The following is an 18202-nucleotide window of genomic DNA, read 5'->3' as shown; positions in this document are numbered from 1 at the left end:
CCTATCATGTTCCCTTCACTTAAAGATAATCCCGAATATACTGTCTGCTAAACTATTATTGTGCGGTGGTAAAACTTTAAGCAGCAAAGCTGCATATTTTAATCCAACTTCCCCTAGTTCAGACTACAGCTGTGGAGAAGTGCCGTGGTTCCATCAGGGCACCATGCACATGATGTCCTGGTTTTAGGCTGCATTACACCTAAAATGTCTGTTACTCACTTTGTCTCATTCTAATGGATCCACTGATGTTAGAAAGGCGTCTTGACATTTTGTTTGTAAGTTTCATCACCAAAAGTAATACCTGAAGACCTTGTGTTTAGCTCATTCCATACATTGACATACATTTACTTACATCAAGTATCTTCTGCAGAATCGTCTGACTCCAGCTTCCACTGACCTTTGACCTAGGTCTGGAGAATACCGTGACGGCTTTGATAGTCTTGTAGCCGGTATGTTTCGAGTTAGAAGACATGTTCCCATTAACAAGCTGAAAGCAGGAGATAAGCTTTGACTGTCTTCAGGCTACACTGTCTTCAGGCTACACCAGCTTAAATTATTGTCTTACAGGCAGAGTAAATCTTTTCTCAATGTCATTGGCGTGCATAAATAAAATGAAAACTTAAAAAACAACCAATTTTTGGAAAATTTGTACTGTACCACCAATTTTTCGTGTTGGAGACATATTTATATGATCCAGAAGGGCTTGAAATTCATAAAAACCTCAAGATCTGACAACATAAAGAGGTGGATTTTCGGTTTTATACCTATTCCATTTTTTTTTTTTTTTTTTTAGTCTTGGTTCGCGCCTAAAACAAAATGTATAATTGGTGTTGCATTTAGAGACGTGTGATTCTGACATTTGTGTGACCACTGTGTCAAGTTTTCCAGTCAGACTGAGCTTTGGAGAAATTGTACAATTTTGGCGACATCTCAACATATGCAGCATGGTATCTCTCCGTAAAAATTTCATTTCAATTAAACCACACATCAAATGACATCCTCACCAAAGCCTGGGCCATTCTCTCTCTCCACGCAGACCTGTCAATCATGAGATCAAGTGACACAGGCACCAGTAGCCCCTCCCTCACACAAGATGCTCTCTCTGTACCTGGGCCTGTGACACAGGTGTGCAATCTGCTACTGTCAAACCTAAACATAAACACAGAAATCTCTTGTATATTTTGTATGTTGTATGCCGCTATATTACCTCCACTGCTGATGTCTCAAGATGGTCAACAGCCTTGTCATGATCACAGTAAGTACATGTACGGAATGTGGTAATTTCATACACTGTATTTCCTCCAAAGTTTGGCTTGTGAAAATACACTATCAGTAACACACAAAGGCTTTGAAATTTATAATTTTGATGCCTATAATTTTGATGTCAACACTTTACTTTTTCTGATCAGAGGTTAATTAATCGTCACAAAAATACACTCAAGTGACCCTATTTGGTGACCCTATATTTTGACCCTATATGGTGACACTATATGGTGAATGAATTTAATCAAACACAATGTGTCAATTAAAAAAACCTTAACTATGAATGAAATACTGTTGATGAGTATACATGTAGACTAGTGTAGAGTAATGCACACCGCTGACAACAGACATGATGATCTTACATCTACATTTATCTGTCTCCTTTAATATCCAATTTAGGCAGCACAAAGTTTTAAATAAATAGACTGTTCATGTTTACTTCTTTTTGGGCATCTGTTTGAAATAACACCAGTCGATTTCTATCTGTCCACCTGGATATCTTCTAAGAGACATAATAACGACTTTAAATCCACCAAAAACAACAGATTTACTGCTCTAGCCAATCTCCAGCCGGCTGCACTGGTACAACTCAACAAGTGGCGTCACAGCTGCCAACCATAGGACGGCCGGGCCATTTAACCTGGGAATTCGCATAAAAGCGATGTCACTTTCAAGATGAATTCCAGCTACACTGAAGCAAGTATACTGCCATATCAATTTGAACCCATAGTGGACAACATAGAAGTTCCGATTTATGACACTGGCATCTCTGGTCAGGCTTCACATTCTGAGTTTTCAGCCATTGAACCTGGTCTTTGTCCAGGTATTTCAAATTGCACTGGCAATATGGACAGATAAGCCATAAAGCTTTATCCTGTTTGTGTAAAACTGGTACTGTACATTTCGTGTGTTTACCATAAAATTTAACTGATTGTTTCCATGGCCTAATGATTAGTGTCCCTCTCAAAGTGAGGAGAGCCCGGGATCAAACCTTTAAAAATGGTACTTGCTGCTGCCTCACTTGGCGCTCAGCACTCAGAGGTTGGAGCAAAGAAACACGACTGGTTGGCCCAATGTCAGTACAATGTGACTGGATGTGGGTGTCATGTCTGGTGTCATCAGCATGATACTGCAGTGGCGGCAGCACTTTCGAAGCATGGGCTCACCTGCTTGTTTTCACTCTTATAGCTTTTCTAACACTTAAGTAAATGGCACTTCCAAGTGTTGGTGGAAAAAATGCACAAAACCAGCCTCATTATCTTGTGATTTTAAGTGCCATTCTTAATAGACCCTTTTTAAATATTTTCTTAACTCAGTTTAATATATATATAAGTAGTAGTTAATCATAAATAAATAATAAATCTGGACACTTATCCTTAAGTTCTACCACATAAATACTGACAAATACACTAAAATGACCAAATTATTCTTTCCATTTTTGAATCAGATATAGTATTTCTTGAATTTACCAAAATATACCCAGTTTTCATTTTTGAATTACACATACGGTACATATACCTGCAGTATTTCTTAAAACTTACATATCATTTTTGCCAAAACTGACTTCTATGAATGCAGAGAGGAGCACTGCCTACTCACTGTGGTTTTTGGAAGTGTCTGTCTTTCTGACGAAGTTCACGGTGCCGGTGGTAGACTTCCATGACTAGCCTCATGGCCAAATCATGACCATGACTAAGTCTGTAAGCCAACTCTTCCACGGTTTTCACTCCAGGAATCAGAATGTCTTCCGTAAAATCCACCTGGCAATCTGTAGGCTTGTCGGCAGATTCTAAAATGAATGACTCTAAAGATTTGAGATTATCTGATAAAAAGCATGCAGCTTTTAACTCGTCTATGTCAGGAAAATGCCTGACAATGTTTTCGCAAATACTGTGGTCACTCGATAGACCATCTGTAGAAAATTCTACAATATGGGTTTGCAGCTGATGGTTTAAGCTTCTGTTGTTTTTGACAGCACTCTCCTTGGATGTTGTCCACATTTCCTTTAATACTGAATCATTTTCCCCACTCTTTCTAAATAAGTCACTTGAACTTTCCACTGATTCATCAAGAATTTGTTCCCCCGATTCTTGAAGATCAAGAAAGCCATAATGTAGCCTTGATGTGTTCTTGGACTCACCTTCCTGCTCTTTAATGTAACATCTGTTTTTGTCACCACACAAGGCCCGGCCAAGCTTTGACCTAACTGTTGAATTGATAGTTTTGAAATGGTGGCTACAATTTTGTGATTTCATATGTGACACAAGCTTTGTTTGAGTCGATAAACCTTCTGGTTTTCTTTGATTTACGTTGCTCAACATTCCATTTTCAAGAGCTCCAGGTGTCTTTTCTATAGAAAAACCATTCACACATTCCCCATAAGAAGACTTTGCACAAAGACTGCTAAATTCAGGGTTTTCAATACAATAGTTTTTAGCCGTTGAATTAAGAACACTAAAACCATCCACATTTTCATAGTCTGTCGCATTTGGTTTCTCAATCGAGCAATAGGCATTTTCAGCCTCCGATAGTTGCTTTACATGGTGCAACTTAACTGTTGATTCTATAGTTTTGAAATGCCGACTGCAATTTTTCAACTTGGGAAGTGACACAGGCTTTGATCTGCGCAGTACATCTTCAAGATTCCTTTGTCTTTCTTCCATTTTCTTCCTCATTTCTGTTTGTTCAAGGCTTTCTTTGATATCTCTCCTATCAAGAACACTACCTCCTATTGTAATTTCTTCAACTGAGTTACTGTGAACTGCAAAGTTAATGATGTCAGCATTTTGAAAATCGTTCTCCAAATATGAACTTAAATCTTTTAAGAGCATGTTGGATGTGACCTTTGAACTTTCACCCGTTAAATCATTCCTTCCAATCCCAGACATCTGATGCAAACAGGAATCCATCTGGCCCTTGTCCTTTCCACTCCCTGAGTCTGATTCAAAATACCACGATATATCATCGGAACATTCATCAAGGTCAGGTTGGTTCTTCATTTGCAATGTCAATGATGCAACTGTCTGGTTTGTAGGTAATTTTACCGAAGTATTAATCTCACAATGACTACTGTTGATAATATAGGAGTCATTGTTTCTTGACTTGGAAAAAAATTTGCTGATGTCTTCATTCAAAGGATCTTCACTGACATCATTATCTTTTTGTGACTCGGGGATGCCATCAAAACAATCTGCAAAATCATCATCTGAATCATGGCAGTTTGTTAAGCTGCTAAACTGAGGCTTTGTTTTCAATGGAATGTCTGAAAGCTCTTTAAAGGCATTTAAAGGCAAATCACAGCTGCTGGTTGGCTGAAAAGTAAGATCTAATCCTGGTGCATTAGCTGGTTCTGAAATTGCAGAGAACGGATCACAACCCACAGAAGCATCTTCTGCAATTATGCTACTGTCAATCACACTGGAACCGTGTCCAGTTTCTAAAGCTGTGTCATCTTCAACATTTCCAGAAGTATTCCATGCCTTTCTAGATTCTTCTTCCTCACTGTTTTCTTCAAAATGATCCCAAATCTGTGGGATTTTCATCTTCTGAAGATGTTCTAGAATAGCATCTATCCCAGCATGCATCAGCTGTGTGATATCCCTCACTGGAACATCCTACAAACAGACAAATAATGTAGAACATCAAAAATCAGTACCACACATGCAAAGTACTGTAGCTAAAACCAAGCAATTCACATCATTACAGCTTGCAACAATAAATTACAAAACTAAATGTTAAGCATTTCAAAAAAAAGTGCAGTCCTTTTCTATTCAGAGTACATGTGTACTGATGCTCAGGCAATTTATTTATTTATTTGATTTTATTTCACCAGGTACTCTGGAATATTCACTTACCGGTACTGTAAATCTTCAACCTTTTCAACCACTAAAGAACTTTATTCAGTGGAATTTATGGATACAATCATCATGAAAATGACACTAAAAACGATTTGTAAGTTTCATTAAAGATGCAAGCTTCATAAAACTGTGCAAATTATTTCTTTACACCCCCACAGTTCTCTCAGAATCTTTCGAAATAATGGCTGCAAAGACAGTTGAGAAGGTTGAAGAATTAGGGAATACAAACACAGCCAGCATTATGGTGGGACGAAACTGGTGAGAATCGGAGAGAAACCCGCAACTGCCATGACTGCTTGCAGGTTGCTGGCAGACCTGTATGACAATGTATGTCCAGAAAGGAAGCCAGCACAAGCTGGAGTTGAACTCACAGCAATCATATTGGTGAGAGGTTTCTCGGTCACTGTGCTGTGCTACCAGACTGAGTACTAGGTCATACAGACAAGTGATTCCCTGAGGCCTCCATAGCCGAGATCATTAGCCTGCCAGCAAAGCCTCTCACCAATGCAGTCCCTGTGAGTTCATGTCCATCATGCTGGTTTTCCTCTCCTGTCGTATGTGAGAAGGTCTGCCAGCTGGGGATGGTTGTGGGTTTCCCCCGGGCTCTGCCTCTTTTCCTCACACCTTAATGCTGGCAGGGGACATATTCTTGAGTATAGCGTAAAACACCAATCCAAAAAAAAAGCAACAAATAACCAAGCGATAGCCATTGTTCCAGGACAGAAAAAAACACCCAATTTTCACTATGTGAACTTTAAGGAATTTCCCAACTTTTTGCTATAAAGTTTTTATGCCTATCTCCAGGACACCGTATTCACAAGAGTTTTTTTTTCAAGTGACAAATGATTTTGATTGATTTATCTGCATCACAAGGCCATGCATTTAATGATCTTTTTGTGAATTTTGACTTACTTCTTATCAGAAAAACGTAAATGTTGGCATCAGAAGAATCATATTTACAGCCTTGACCTGCTTCAGGCCAAACTTTATGCGAAATACAGCATTTCAACTATGTTAGGGGTCAGGTTTGATGGGTGGAGAAACTGGAATGAAAACAACTTGGACAAAATTACCATACTCTGGAGTATATACTTACACTGTACATATTCCCAAAATAGAAGTCACAGGCTAGCAAGTGGGAATGGGGCTAGAGCGGAGATTTGTGATAATTTACTTATTTATTTATTTATTTCATTGGTGTTTTACGCCGTACTCAAGAAAATTTCACCTATACGACGGTGGCCAGCATTATGGTGGGAGGAAACCGGGCTCGGGGAAACCCACGACCATCCACAGGTTACTGATAGACCTTCCCACTTACAGCCGGAGAGGAAGCCAGCATGAGCTGGACTTGAACTCACAGCAACCGCATTGGTGAGAGGCTTCTCGGTCATTACGCAGCGCTAGTGAGCTATCTAACTGAGCCACGGAGGCCCCTGATTTGTGATAAAAGTGGATCTTCACAAATCAAATCATCATACAAAAAGAAGGGCTCCGAAAATATTGTACCTGTACCTTTACTATTAATTAGTTAAAATGATTCTACAATGACCCAAATCATAAATTTTACAAATCTTATTACCCATTCTCAATGATAGTACATGCATAAAATGTTAATTATTTGGCCTATCCTAAAATATTACAAAAAATTCAATTGGATTCTTGCTGATGAATTTTTTGTCCAAAATTTCCAGTATAGTCTTTTTAATATCTAAATTAATATTTGACATCAGTTTTGACCCCATCATGTCCTCTGAAATTAATACCTGCTCTCGAAGTCTCATGGCCGATTTCATCCAGATACCAATGAGAACCAGCAGAGTTTTTGTCCCTGTTCCATAAGTTTTCTGGTGAGACTGACATGTGTCTCGTATGATCTGACCTACAGGATGCTGAAATGACAGGAAGAATAATTCAGTGTGTACTCTGGTGAGATCTGACCTACAAGATGCTGAAATGACAGGCAGAATAATTCAGTGTGTACTTTGGTGAAACTGACAGGTGTCACATATGATCTAACCTACAGGATGCAGGAGTGACAGGCAGAATAATTCAGTGTGCACTCTGGTGAGACTGACAGGTGTCTCATATGATCTAACCTACAGGATGCTGAAATGACAGGCAGAATAATTCAGTGTGTACTCTGGTGAGACTGACAGGTGTCACATATGATCTAACCTACAGGATGCTGAAATGACAGGCAGAATAATTCAGTGTGTACTCTGGTGAGACTGACAGGTGTCTCATATGATCTGACCTATAGGATGCTGAAATGACAGGCAGTATAATTCAGTGTGTACTCTGGTGAGACTGACAGGTGTCTCATATGATTTGACCTACAAGATGCTGAAATGACAGGCAGAGTATTTCGGTGTGTACTCTGGTGAGACTGACAGGTGTCCCGCATGATCTGACTTACAGGATACTGAAATGACAGGCTGAATAATTCAGTGTGTACTCTGGTGAGACTGACAGGTGTCACATATGATCTGACCTGCAGGATGCTAAAATGACAGGCAGGATAATTCAGTGTGTACTCTGGTGGGACTGACAGGTGTCTCATATGATCTGAACTACAGGATACTGAAATGAAAGGCTGAATAATTCAGTGTGTACTCTGGTGAGACTGACAGGTGTCTCATATGATCTGACCTACAGAATGCTGAAATGACAGGCAGAATAATTCAGTGTGTACTCTGGTGAGACTGACACGTGTCCCGTATGATCTGATCTACAGGATGCAGGAGTGACAGGCAGAATAATACAGTGTGTACTCTGGTGAGACTGACAGGTGTCTCATATGATCTGACCTACAGGATACTGAAATGAAAGGCTGAATAATACAGTGTGTACTCTGGTGAGACTGACAGGTGTCTCATATGATCTAACCTACAGGATGCAGGAGTGACAGGCAGAATAATTCAGTGTGTACTCTGGTGAGACTGACAGGTGTCTCATATGATCTGTCCTACAAGATGCTGAAATGACAGGCAGGATAATTCAGTGTGTACTCTGGTGAGACTGACAGGTGTCTCATATGATCTGACCTACAGGATGCTAAAATGACAGGCAGGATAATTCAGTGTGTACTCTGGTGGGACTGACACGTGTCTCGTATGATCTGACCTACAGGATGCTGAAATGACAGGCAGGATAATTCAGTGTGTAATCTGGTGGGACTGACAGGTGTCTCGTATGATCTGACCTACAGGATGTTGAAATGAGAGGCAGGATAATTCAGTGTGTACTCTGGTGAGACTGACAGGTGTCACATATGATCTAACCTACAGGATGCTGAAATGACAGGCAGAATAATTCAGTGTGTACTCTGGTGAGACTGACACGTGTCGTGTACGATTTGACCTACAGGATGCTGAAATGACAGGCAGAATAATTCAGTGTGTACTCTGGTAAGTCTGACACGTGTCCCATATGATCTGAACTACAGGATGTTGAAATGACAGGCTGAATAATTCAGTGTGTACTCTGGTGAGACTGACAGGTGTCTCGTATGATCTGACCCACAGGATGCTGAAATGACAGGCAGAATAATTCGGTGTGTACTCTGGAAAAACTGACAGGTGTCTCCTATGATCTGAACTATAGGATGCTGAAATGACAGGCAGAATAATTCAGTGTGTACTCTGGTGAGACTGACAGGTGTCTCATATGATCTGACCTACAGAATGCTAAAATGACAGGCAGAATAATTCAGTGTGTACTCTGGTGAGACTGACAGGTGTCTCATATGACCTGACCTACAGGATGCTGAAATGACAGGCAAAATAATTCAGCGTGTACTCTGGTGAAACTGACAGGTGTCTCATATGATCTGACCTATAGGATGCAGGAGTGACAGGCAGAATAATTCAGTGTGTACTCTGGTGAGACTGACAGGTGTCTCGTATGATCTGACCTACAGGATGCTGAAATGACAGGCAGAATAATTCAGTGTGGACTCTGGTGAGATTGACAGGTGTCCCGTATGATCTGACCTACAGGATGCTGAAATGACAGGCAGAATAATTCAGTGTGTACTCTGGTGAGACTGACAGGTGTCTCGTATGATCTGTCCTACAAGATGCTGAAATGACAGGCAGGATAATTCAGTGTGTACTCTGGTGAGACTGACAGGTGTCTCATATGATCTGACCCACAGAATGCTGAAATGAGAGGCTGGATAATTCAGTGTGTACTCTGGTGAGACTGACAGGTGTCACATATGATCTGACCCACAGAATGCTGAAATGAGAGGCTGGATAATTCAGTGTGTACTCTGGTGAGACTGACAGGTGTCTCGTATGATCTAACCTACAGGATGCTGAAATGACAGGCAGAATAATTCAGTGTGCACTCTGGTGAGACTGACAGGTGTCTCCTATGATCTGACCTACAGGATGTTGAAATGACAGGCAGAATAATTCAGTGTGTACTCTGGTGAGACTGACAGGTGTCTCATATGATCTGACCCACAGAATGCTGAAATGAGAGGCTGGATAATTCAGTGTGTACTCTGGTGAGACTGACAGGTGTCACATATGATCTAACCTACAGGATGCTGAAATGACAGGCAGAATAATTCAGTGTGTACTCTGGTGAGACTGACACGTGTCGTGTACGATTTGACCTACAGGATGCCGAAATGACAGGCAGGATAATTCAGTGTGTACTCTGGTAAGTCTGACACGTGTCCCATATGATCTGAACTACAGGATGTTGAAATGACAGGCAGAATAATTCAGTGTGTACTCTGGTGAGACTGACAGGTGTCTCGTATGATCTGACCCACAGGATGCTGAAATGACAGGCAGAATAATTCAGTGTGTACTCTGGAGAAATTGACAGGTGTCTCCTATGATCTGAACTATAGGATGCTGAAATGACAGGCAGAATAATTCAGTGTGTACTCTGGTGAGACTGACAGGTGTCTCATATGATCTGACCTACAGGGTGCTGAAATGACAGGCAAAATAATTCAGCGTGTACTCTGGTGAAACTGACAGGTGTCTCATATGATCTAACCTACAGAATGCTAAATTGACAGGCAGAATAACTCAGTGTGTACTCTGGTGAGACTGACAGGTGTCTCATATGATCTGACCTACAGGATGCTGAAATGACAGGCAAAATAATTCAGCGCGTACTCTGGTGAAACTGACAGGTGTCTCATATGATCTGACCTACAGGATGCAGGAGTGACAGGCAGAATAATTCAGTGTGTACTCTGGTGAGAATGACAGGTGTCTCGTATGATCTGACCTACAGGATGCTGAAATGACAGGCAGAATAATTCAGTGTGCACTCTGGTGAGACTGACAGGTGTCCCGTATGATCTGACCTGCAGGATGCTGAAATGAAAGGCAGAATAATTCAGTGTGCACTCTGATGAGACTGACAGGTGTCCCGTATGATCTGACCTGCAGGATGCAGGAGTGACAGGCAGAATAATTCAGTGTGTACTCTGGTGAGACTGACCTACAATATACTGAAATGACAGACAAAGTACGACAATATTGTCAGCTACATATGTCAAAGGTGTGGCCATTTTAAGGAACATAATCTCTTACAGTTTTGATTACTAATTAATCTGTACATGTAGGTCAGTAATAATAAAGCCAAAATTCACTGAATGATCCACTCTTTGTTTGTTTGATCGATTGACTGGGGTTTAGTATCATACTCAAGAATATTTAACTTACATGTATATTATGGCAGTCAGTTTATTAGATAGACAAAAAATGGTGTGCCCATGAAAGAAATGATCTGCTTGGGGCAAACTACCATTAGGAAGAGGAAAGCCTCAAACTTCCACAAGGAAGAGGAAAATCTCAATTCTCAAACTTTCACACAGAAGAGGGAAATCTCAAACTTTCACAAAGAAGAGGGAAATCTCAAACTCTGCATGCCTGAGGATGGGATGGAAGCAACGCCTAATAACATCTGAGCAATAAGGAAACAATAAGGAAATAATAAAGGAAAATACTAACGAAATAAAAAGGGAAGAACACAAGGAAATAATAAGGGAAAAACACAAGGAAAATCAATTCATTTAACAAGCGAAAATATTCCAAGCAAATACCTCAATATCCAGATTTTTCAGAAGTTCCACTGGATCAGAAACTGTCACACTAGAGTTATCATCACCCACAATGCATTTCAAACTGAAATATAAGATATATGTGAAATTTACTGTTCAAGATAAAAGATGAAAACCGTGAATGAAAAAAAAATGATTTGGTGATAAATGTTTGGCATACACTGTAAAACTTCACAACATACTTGCACATGTACGCGTAAAACATGTCTACAACCCTGGAACATATCCCAACAGAAAGATTCTTTAATCTTAACTCTTATGCACTGTCAGATACATGCAATGGACGAAAGGTTTACATTTTATGGAAATATCTCTGAAACAAATGAAATGAAAAAACAGAAAATAATGGCCCATTTCTTTGTAACAATTAAAAGACACTTATTTTATACAAATTTCTTAATACAGAAATTGGGGTTACCAAGCACCTACCATTATAGCCCCAGTCCAGCAGAGACATTTTTTTGTTTGCTGTGGCAAACCACAAGGCAAACCCCTGTAGCACAATTGGTACAGCAATTAAGGCCACAAACAATCATTAAAAATGCCAGGATGCCAGATGTGGTTCAGGGACAAATCAAAAATGACAATATTGAAATTTTGCAATCTATCAGAATAAAATGATGCAGAAAAGAACAACAAGGGGGCCGTGTGATGTGCGAGTTGAATTAACACAATGAGTGAATGAGTGAGTACTTGGGGTTTAACGTCATACTCAACAATTTTTCAGTCATATGATGACAAAGGAATCATTAGGTTGTATGTAATGTGCCTCCTTGTTGCAGGATGGATTTCCAACGCTCTTTTATCTAGTGCTGCTTCACTGAGACGACACTGAGACGACTTACCGTAGACAAGTAAGCCGCCCCGCCCGAGCCATTATACTGATACGGGTCAACCAGTCATTGCACTATCCCCTTCATGCTGAACGCCAAGCGAGGAAGTTACAACTTCCTCTTTTAAAGTCTTAGGAGTGACTCGACCTAGGATTGATCCTGGATATACCGCTCCTGAAGCGGACGCTCCACAAACTGTGCTATCCGGGGGCGGTAATTAACACAATGAAGATATTCATCTACAATGACGTGACGATAAGAAACATGATAGTGTCTCTCTAAACACACGACTTCATCTGTGCATCAGAATTCTATTTACTGTACATTTTCCACCTTTTCAACCACTAAAGCATTCTTTTCAGTGGACTTTATGCCTACAAATATTAGGAAAATGATGATAATGTGATGTGCTTGTGTCATTAAAGATGCAAGATTCAAAAAACTGTGCAAATTATTACTCTACTCCCCACAGTTCTCTTAGAAAGTTTCAAAACATTGGTCGCAGAGGCCTTTGAAAAGGTTGAAGAATTAGGGTATTTGACATTAATGTTGCAGTGTGATAATTTCAATTTGCAACATGCGTTTTTTCTTCTGCTCATCAATATAATAAATGACAAACCTTTGACTGCTGCCAAGAAGAGAGTTCCCAAGTTGACCTGCAAAAGATACAGGACAATAAATTCATGGCATATCAATCTACAGCAAATTTAACCCATGTATTTATTTCATCACTGTATTGATTTTTTCTTTTGTTTTCTTTTAACAAACCCATATTGGGCATTTTGACTGATTCATCATTAGACTGACTTATTGTTTTAGATAATACTTAACCATTTCTGAAATTTTCACTTGTACACTGGAGGTAATAACAATGCACTAAGGGCCTGACAAGATTTGTACACACCCTATTATCACGAATGCCCTTATAAACATAAAGAACAAAACAATCTACAAATGTCCAAGGCTGGAATTGAACCGACACCATGCACCTTTCTCACTGAGCCACATGTACATCCTCCAACCTCCACGTTCGAGAAAGGAGTGGCTTAACTCGGATATCCCACCTCTTAACGAACAAATGTGAAACAAATTCCTGATTCGAGGTGCTTTGTGGTTTGTCCATGAAATCATGATGTAAAACTCACGGATTAAAAAAACACATATATATATTTATTATAGTTCAAATAAGAAAAACATTCTGTTCAAATTTTTATGCTGAACCCCATATAAAATTTATTTTTTTGTTGAGCGCCACACTCAAAAATATTTCATTTAACAATGGTGGTCAGTTTTACATGTGGCAGAGGCATTTCCAGATGAGTGTCCACAGTAAACCTGCCCACCCTTCACCAGGTACATGTGGCAGAGGCACTTCCAGGTGAGTGTCCACAGTAAACCTGCCCACCCTTCACCAGGTACATGTGGCAGAGGCACTTCCAGGTGAGTGTCCATAGTAAACCTGCCCACCCTTCACCAGCTACATGTGGCAGAGGCACTTCCAGGTGAGTGTCCACAGTAAACCTGCCCACCCTTCACCAGGCACATGTGGCAGAGGCACTTCCAGATGAGTGTCCACAGTAAAACCTGCCCACCCTTCACCAGGTACATGTGGCAGAGGCATTTCCAGGTGAGTGTCCACAGTAAACCTGCCCACCCTTCACCAGGTACATGTGGTAGAGACACTTCCAGGTGAGTGTCCACAGTAAACCTGCCCACCCTTCACCAGGTACATGTGGCAGAGGCACTTCCAGGTGAGTGTCCATAGTAAACCTGCCCACCAATCACCAGGTACATGTGGCAGAGGCACTTCCAGGTGAGTGTCCACAGTAAAACCTGCCCACCCTTCACCAGCTACATGTGGCAGAGGCACTTCCAGATGAGTGTCCACAGTAAACCCGCCCACCCTTCACCAGGTACATGTGGGAGAGGCACTTCCAGGTGAGTGTCCACAGTAAACCCGCCCACCCTTCACCAGGTACATGTGGTAGAGGCACTTCCAGGTGAGTGTCCAAAGTAAACCCGCCCACCCTTCACCAGCTACATGAGGTAGAGGCACTTCCAGGTGAGTGTCCACAGTAAACCTGCCCACCCTTCACCAGCTACATGTGGCAGAGGCACTTCCAGATGAGTGTCCACAGTAAACTCGCCCACCCTTCACCAGCTACATGTGGTAGAGGCACTTCCAGGTGAATGTCCACAGTAAACCTGCCCACCCTTCACCAGCTACATGTGGTAGAGGCACTTCCAGATGAGTGTCCACAGTAAACCTGCCCACCCTTCACCAGCTACATGTAGTAGAGGCACTTCCAGGTGAGTGTCCACAGTAAACCCGCCCACCCTTCACCAGCTACATGTGGCAGAGGCACTTCCAGGTGAGTGTCCACAGTAAACCTGCCCACCCTTCACCAGCTACATGTAGTAGAGGCACTTCCAGATGAGTGTCCACAGTAAACCTGCCCACCCTTCACCAGCTACATGTAGTAGAGGCACTTCCAGATGAGTGTCCACAGTAAACCTGCCCACCCTTCACCAGCTACATGTAGTAGAGGCACTTCCAGATGAGTGTCCACAGTAAACCCGCCCACCCTTCACCAGCTACATGTGGTAGAGGCACTTCCAGATGAGTGTCCACAGTAAACCTGCCCACCCTTCACCAGCTACATGTGGCAGAGGCACTTCCAGGTGAGTGTCAACATAAACTTGTCAAACCTGCACCAGGTACATGTAGTAGATGCACCTTCAGACTTTAATCTTGGGTCAGTCACAACATTATGGCTGAATTATTACTGACGGAGCATTAAAGGTGGAGAAAACATAACAATTACATGAAGTTAAGTCGAAAAGAGAATGTGGTTTGCAATATTTTTTTTGATTTTTCTTTAAAGAGAAAAAGACACTTGATGATAATTTTTGTACGGTGGGTAATTGGGGCCAACTTTTTGTGTAAATGGTTTTTGTGTAATAATGTTATTTATTTATTTATTTGATTGGTGTTTTATGCCGTAGTGCAATAATGTTATAAATGAGGATATAACACATGTTTCACTATTTCAATATTTGCACTAGAATTCTGTCTTTTCAGCTAACCAATGTGTTCAAATTTTTATCCTATTTATATTTTTAATATAGTCATACATATTATCATAATTCAGATTAAGGGCATGAATTAGGATATAAGCAACAAACTTACATATGAATAAATTTATTAGACATGCATCACCTCATTATTTACAGCATTATGATGTAAAGACGATATATACCAAAAGTTTGTCCCAAATATGCACCATACCAAAGTATTTTCAAATATCTTTTTCTGCTGAAGGAAAAAATTTTTAAAAATATTAAAGATCTTATTTGCATACAACTTTTTGCGTTTTATTATATGATTCTGGCATCATTTTCACGTTTTCTTCTTCCTTATGCCAAAATCAATCATTCATTCATACACCAGTGCTGGTTAGCTGCAGCAAGACTACAAACACTAAACTCGCCTATCAAATCCATGGCTGTCTGCCAGAAATATGCACCCGTGGTACTTTTAATATTAATGAACATCAACATTTAAACTACTGTATATCTGCAAACATACCAATTTTCTTCAAGGATAAGCTACATATACTTGTCTCATTGCATGGCACTGATTTCCAACTCTTAATGCGGCCAAGATGGTTAGCGCTCCTTTTTATGTTGCCACTAGGCATAACTGTAATCAAAGCTACAACAGATGTATTGTCTTCAAATCATCAGTACTTCCTTACCTAACACCACAGCGGCTTCCAGTCCATTGTGTCTCCCTCCTGCCCAGCAGCCCGCCATAACTCATCTGTTATCCGTATCACAACATTCCATATTAAACGACTCATCTACAGGATAGGAGAAAACATAGGTTATAACCTAACATTATAATAAAAGCTTTTACTTCTATTTATTTACTTTCATTTCATCGCATGTATTTATACTTTGGTTGTTTGACCTTTTTTATATTGCTTCAATTGAAACAGTTCACGTAAATAATTAATAAGCTGCTTATTATTTCCCACATGGTTCGTTAACCACTGTTTTAATTGTGTTTCTCCTGAGAAACATTGCTCTTCTAATTAATTGGTTTAATTTGTCGTCTAATAATTTTCACAGTTGTATTATAATCTTGTTGCATTAACAGTCCCAAACAGGTAATTGTGAGGCAGTCCATAGCAGACAACAGGGATATAGATAACATGGTGAGGTATACGGAGAAATGAACACAATGGGAAATATTCCAAAAATACTACACCTGACATTGGCTGATATTAACCAGGTGTTACTGATGTTAGACCATTCTGGACAGCATATGTTAATTGTGAAAAGCAACAAACCCTAGTTTTAGATTTGTTTTGCCAAGAATTTTGAATTCACTTCGGTGTGAACTGGACAACATTTTCACTTCTGAGACTGTGTGAGTGAATTTAACCATAATATCCGTGGTCTCGAATTGAATTGAAACTTCATACATGGTTCTACCCGGGGCTAGCTTACAGACAGAGAGTTTCAATATTCTTCAATTCTTTCTGACAAACTTTAATAGTAAAGGCCTCTAAAACTTGATGTAGGCATCACTAAACAGATCACTTAAAACTATGCATAAAATATACTTTCATTTATGTTTTTTGATATTTGGGAAGAGAGTTAAAGGCATTCAAACATCTGAATTCTAAGGTGGGCTTTATGGACCATTCTATCAGGTTTAGGACTCTGACGTCACAGGAAGTTTTTTTAACTTTAATCACAACACTGAATATGGAAAAACTCTTTTTACCTGTAAGTAAAGAATTACTGAAATAATGCTCACAAAAATTCCTTTGTTCTGGTCAACATCAGGGCAAAAAGGAATGTGACGTCCGAGTTCCCAGATACCATCAATATGCCTCATAAAGCAAACCACAGTATGTAAATACTTAAATGCCTTTCCACACACTTTAAAAAAATCTGAAACAAAAAATAAATGTATTTTTATGCATAGTTCTCAGTTGTCTATGTGATGAACCTTACTTCATATTTTACCTTTCTTTTACTTGAAATACGGCTGTTTTTTTTTTTGTCCTGTTTTGAACAACAGATTTCCTCACTTCTTTTTTGTTTTTTAAAATGGGCCTGTCATTTTGAAGTCACCGTTTTTTTGCATTTTTGTTCTGTTGTGAACATTGATATACACATTTATTAAAACTTCCAGTGAGCTTGTTTACTTAATCATTTACACAGCACTCAGGGATATTTAACTCAAACACTGAAGGTAAGGCTGGGTTTAATGGAAAATCTGGTGACTATCACTTCATCTCACAGTCATAAACTGAACATCCCGCCAATATTTAACCACGGGCTAGCAAATCGGTGAAGGTTGGACTCAAACACACACAACTGCACTGGAACTATACTATTAATTAGAGATCAGCAACTATATGTAATTCATTTTGTAATGTTCAATGCTAGTTTATCAGTCTGATTAGCCTGCCAGTACTTTTTTTTAATACATTGAGCAACACTAATAAATCAATTATTATGCTCTCTTCCCTTGCACAGGATGAACATCATTTACTTATAAAATAATAATAAAACCAATACAATGCTGGGACTACTTTCACTGCTTATTAGAATAACAATAAAACCTGAGTAGGCCTACACACAGTCAGGTGATAATTTTATACGTTTTTTCTGTTAATTTCTCATGATTTTTTTTAAATTGCTGTTTATATGCATTTTAAGACATTTAATCAAACTTTATTTTATCTTTATTGCAAGACCACGTGACAAATGTGAATTTCATTGACGCCACGCGTATCAATATCCACGTGTCTGTTTTGCTTGAACTTCACACTGGAACATGTGACACTCACAACTCGTTTCGTCACTTCTATCAACCACAAATTTTACGCACTAATTTCATCCACTTTTAGTGAATACTTTCGGCCAACAGATTGTCAGTGACCATTAACTTTCAGATGCGCTTCGGGTAAACCTCTTGGAACGCATTCTCATACTTACAGAAAGCAAATATTTGCCGTAAACAACATACGATTGCCAAGGAAATGTTAGACAAACTGAAAGTGTTGTAAATGTGTTCAGGCCTCCTGACATAAAAGAGCTGTCCAAGGGACGTAACTTATACAGAAGATTCG

The 18202-nt window shown here is 39.8% G+C and overlaps 1 protein-coding gene across 2 annotated transcripts; it reads right to left on the bottom strand.

The window, feature by feature from the left end:
- Window positions 1-195: 195 nt before the first annotated feature.
- LOC135477422 (uncharacterized) lies at window positions 196-18133 on the bottom strand. Of its 2 annotated transcripts, none has more exons than XM_064757517.1 (8): window positions 18069-18133; window positions 15809-15913; window positions 12670-12706; window positions 11200-11281; window positions 6887-7012; window positions 2863-4877; window positions 1005-1149; window positions 196-487 (listed from the first exon to the last, which is right to left on the bottom strand). In XM_064757517.1, the coding sequence occupies exons 2-8, from the start codon at window positions 15864-15866 to the stop codon at window positions 317-319; spliced, it is 2634 nt and encodes an 877-aa protein (XP_064613587.1). In that variant the 5' UTR covers window positions 15867-15913; window positions 18069-18133; the 3' UTR covers window positions 196-316. The 2 variants fall into 2 exon arrangements, with proteins under 2 accessions (XP_064613587.1, XP_064613588.1); XM_064757518.1 differs by lacking the exon at window positions 18069-18133 and adding an exon at window positions 16879-16995.
- Window positions 18134-18202: the final 69 nt, after the last annotated feature.

The sequence above is a fragment of the Liolophura sinensis genome, chromosome 11 (genome assembly GCF_032854445.1).
Source record: "Liolophura sinensis isolate JHLJ2023 chromosome 11, CUHK_Ljap_v2, whole genome shotgun sequence".
Lineage (NCBI taxonomy): Eukaryota > Metazoa > Mollusca > Polyplacophora > Chitonida > Chitonidae > Liolophura > Liolophura sinensis.
Note: the sequence above shows the minus strand (reverse complement) of the source record. Positions and strands in the feature narration are given on the sequence as shown.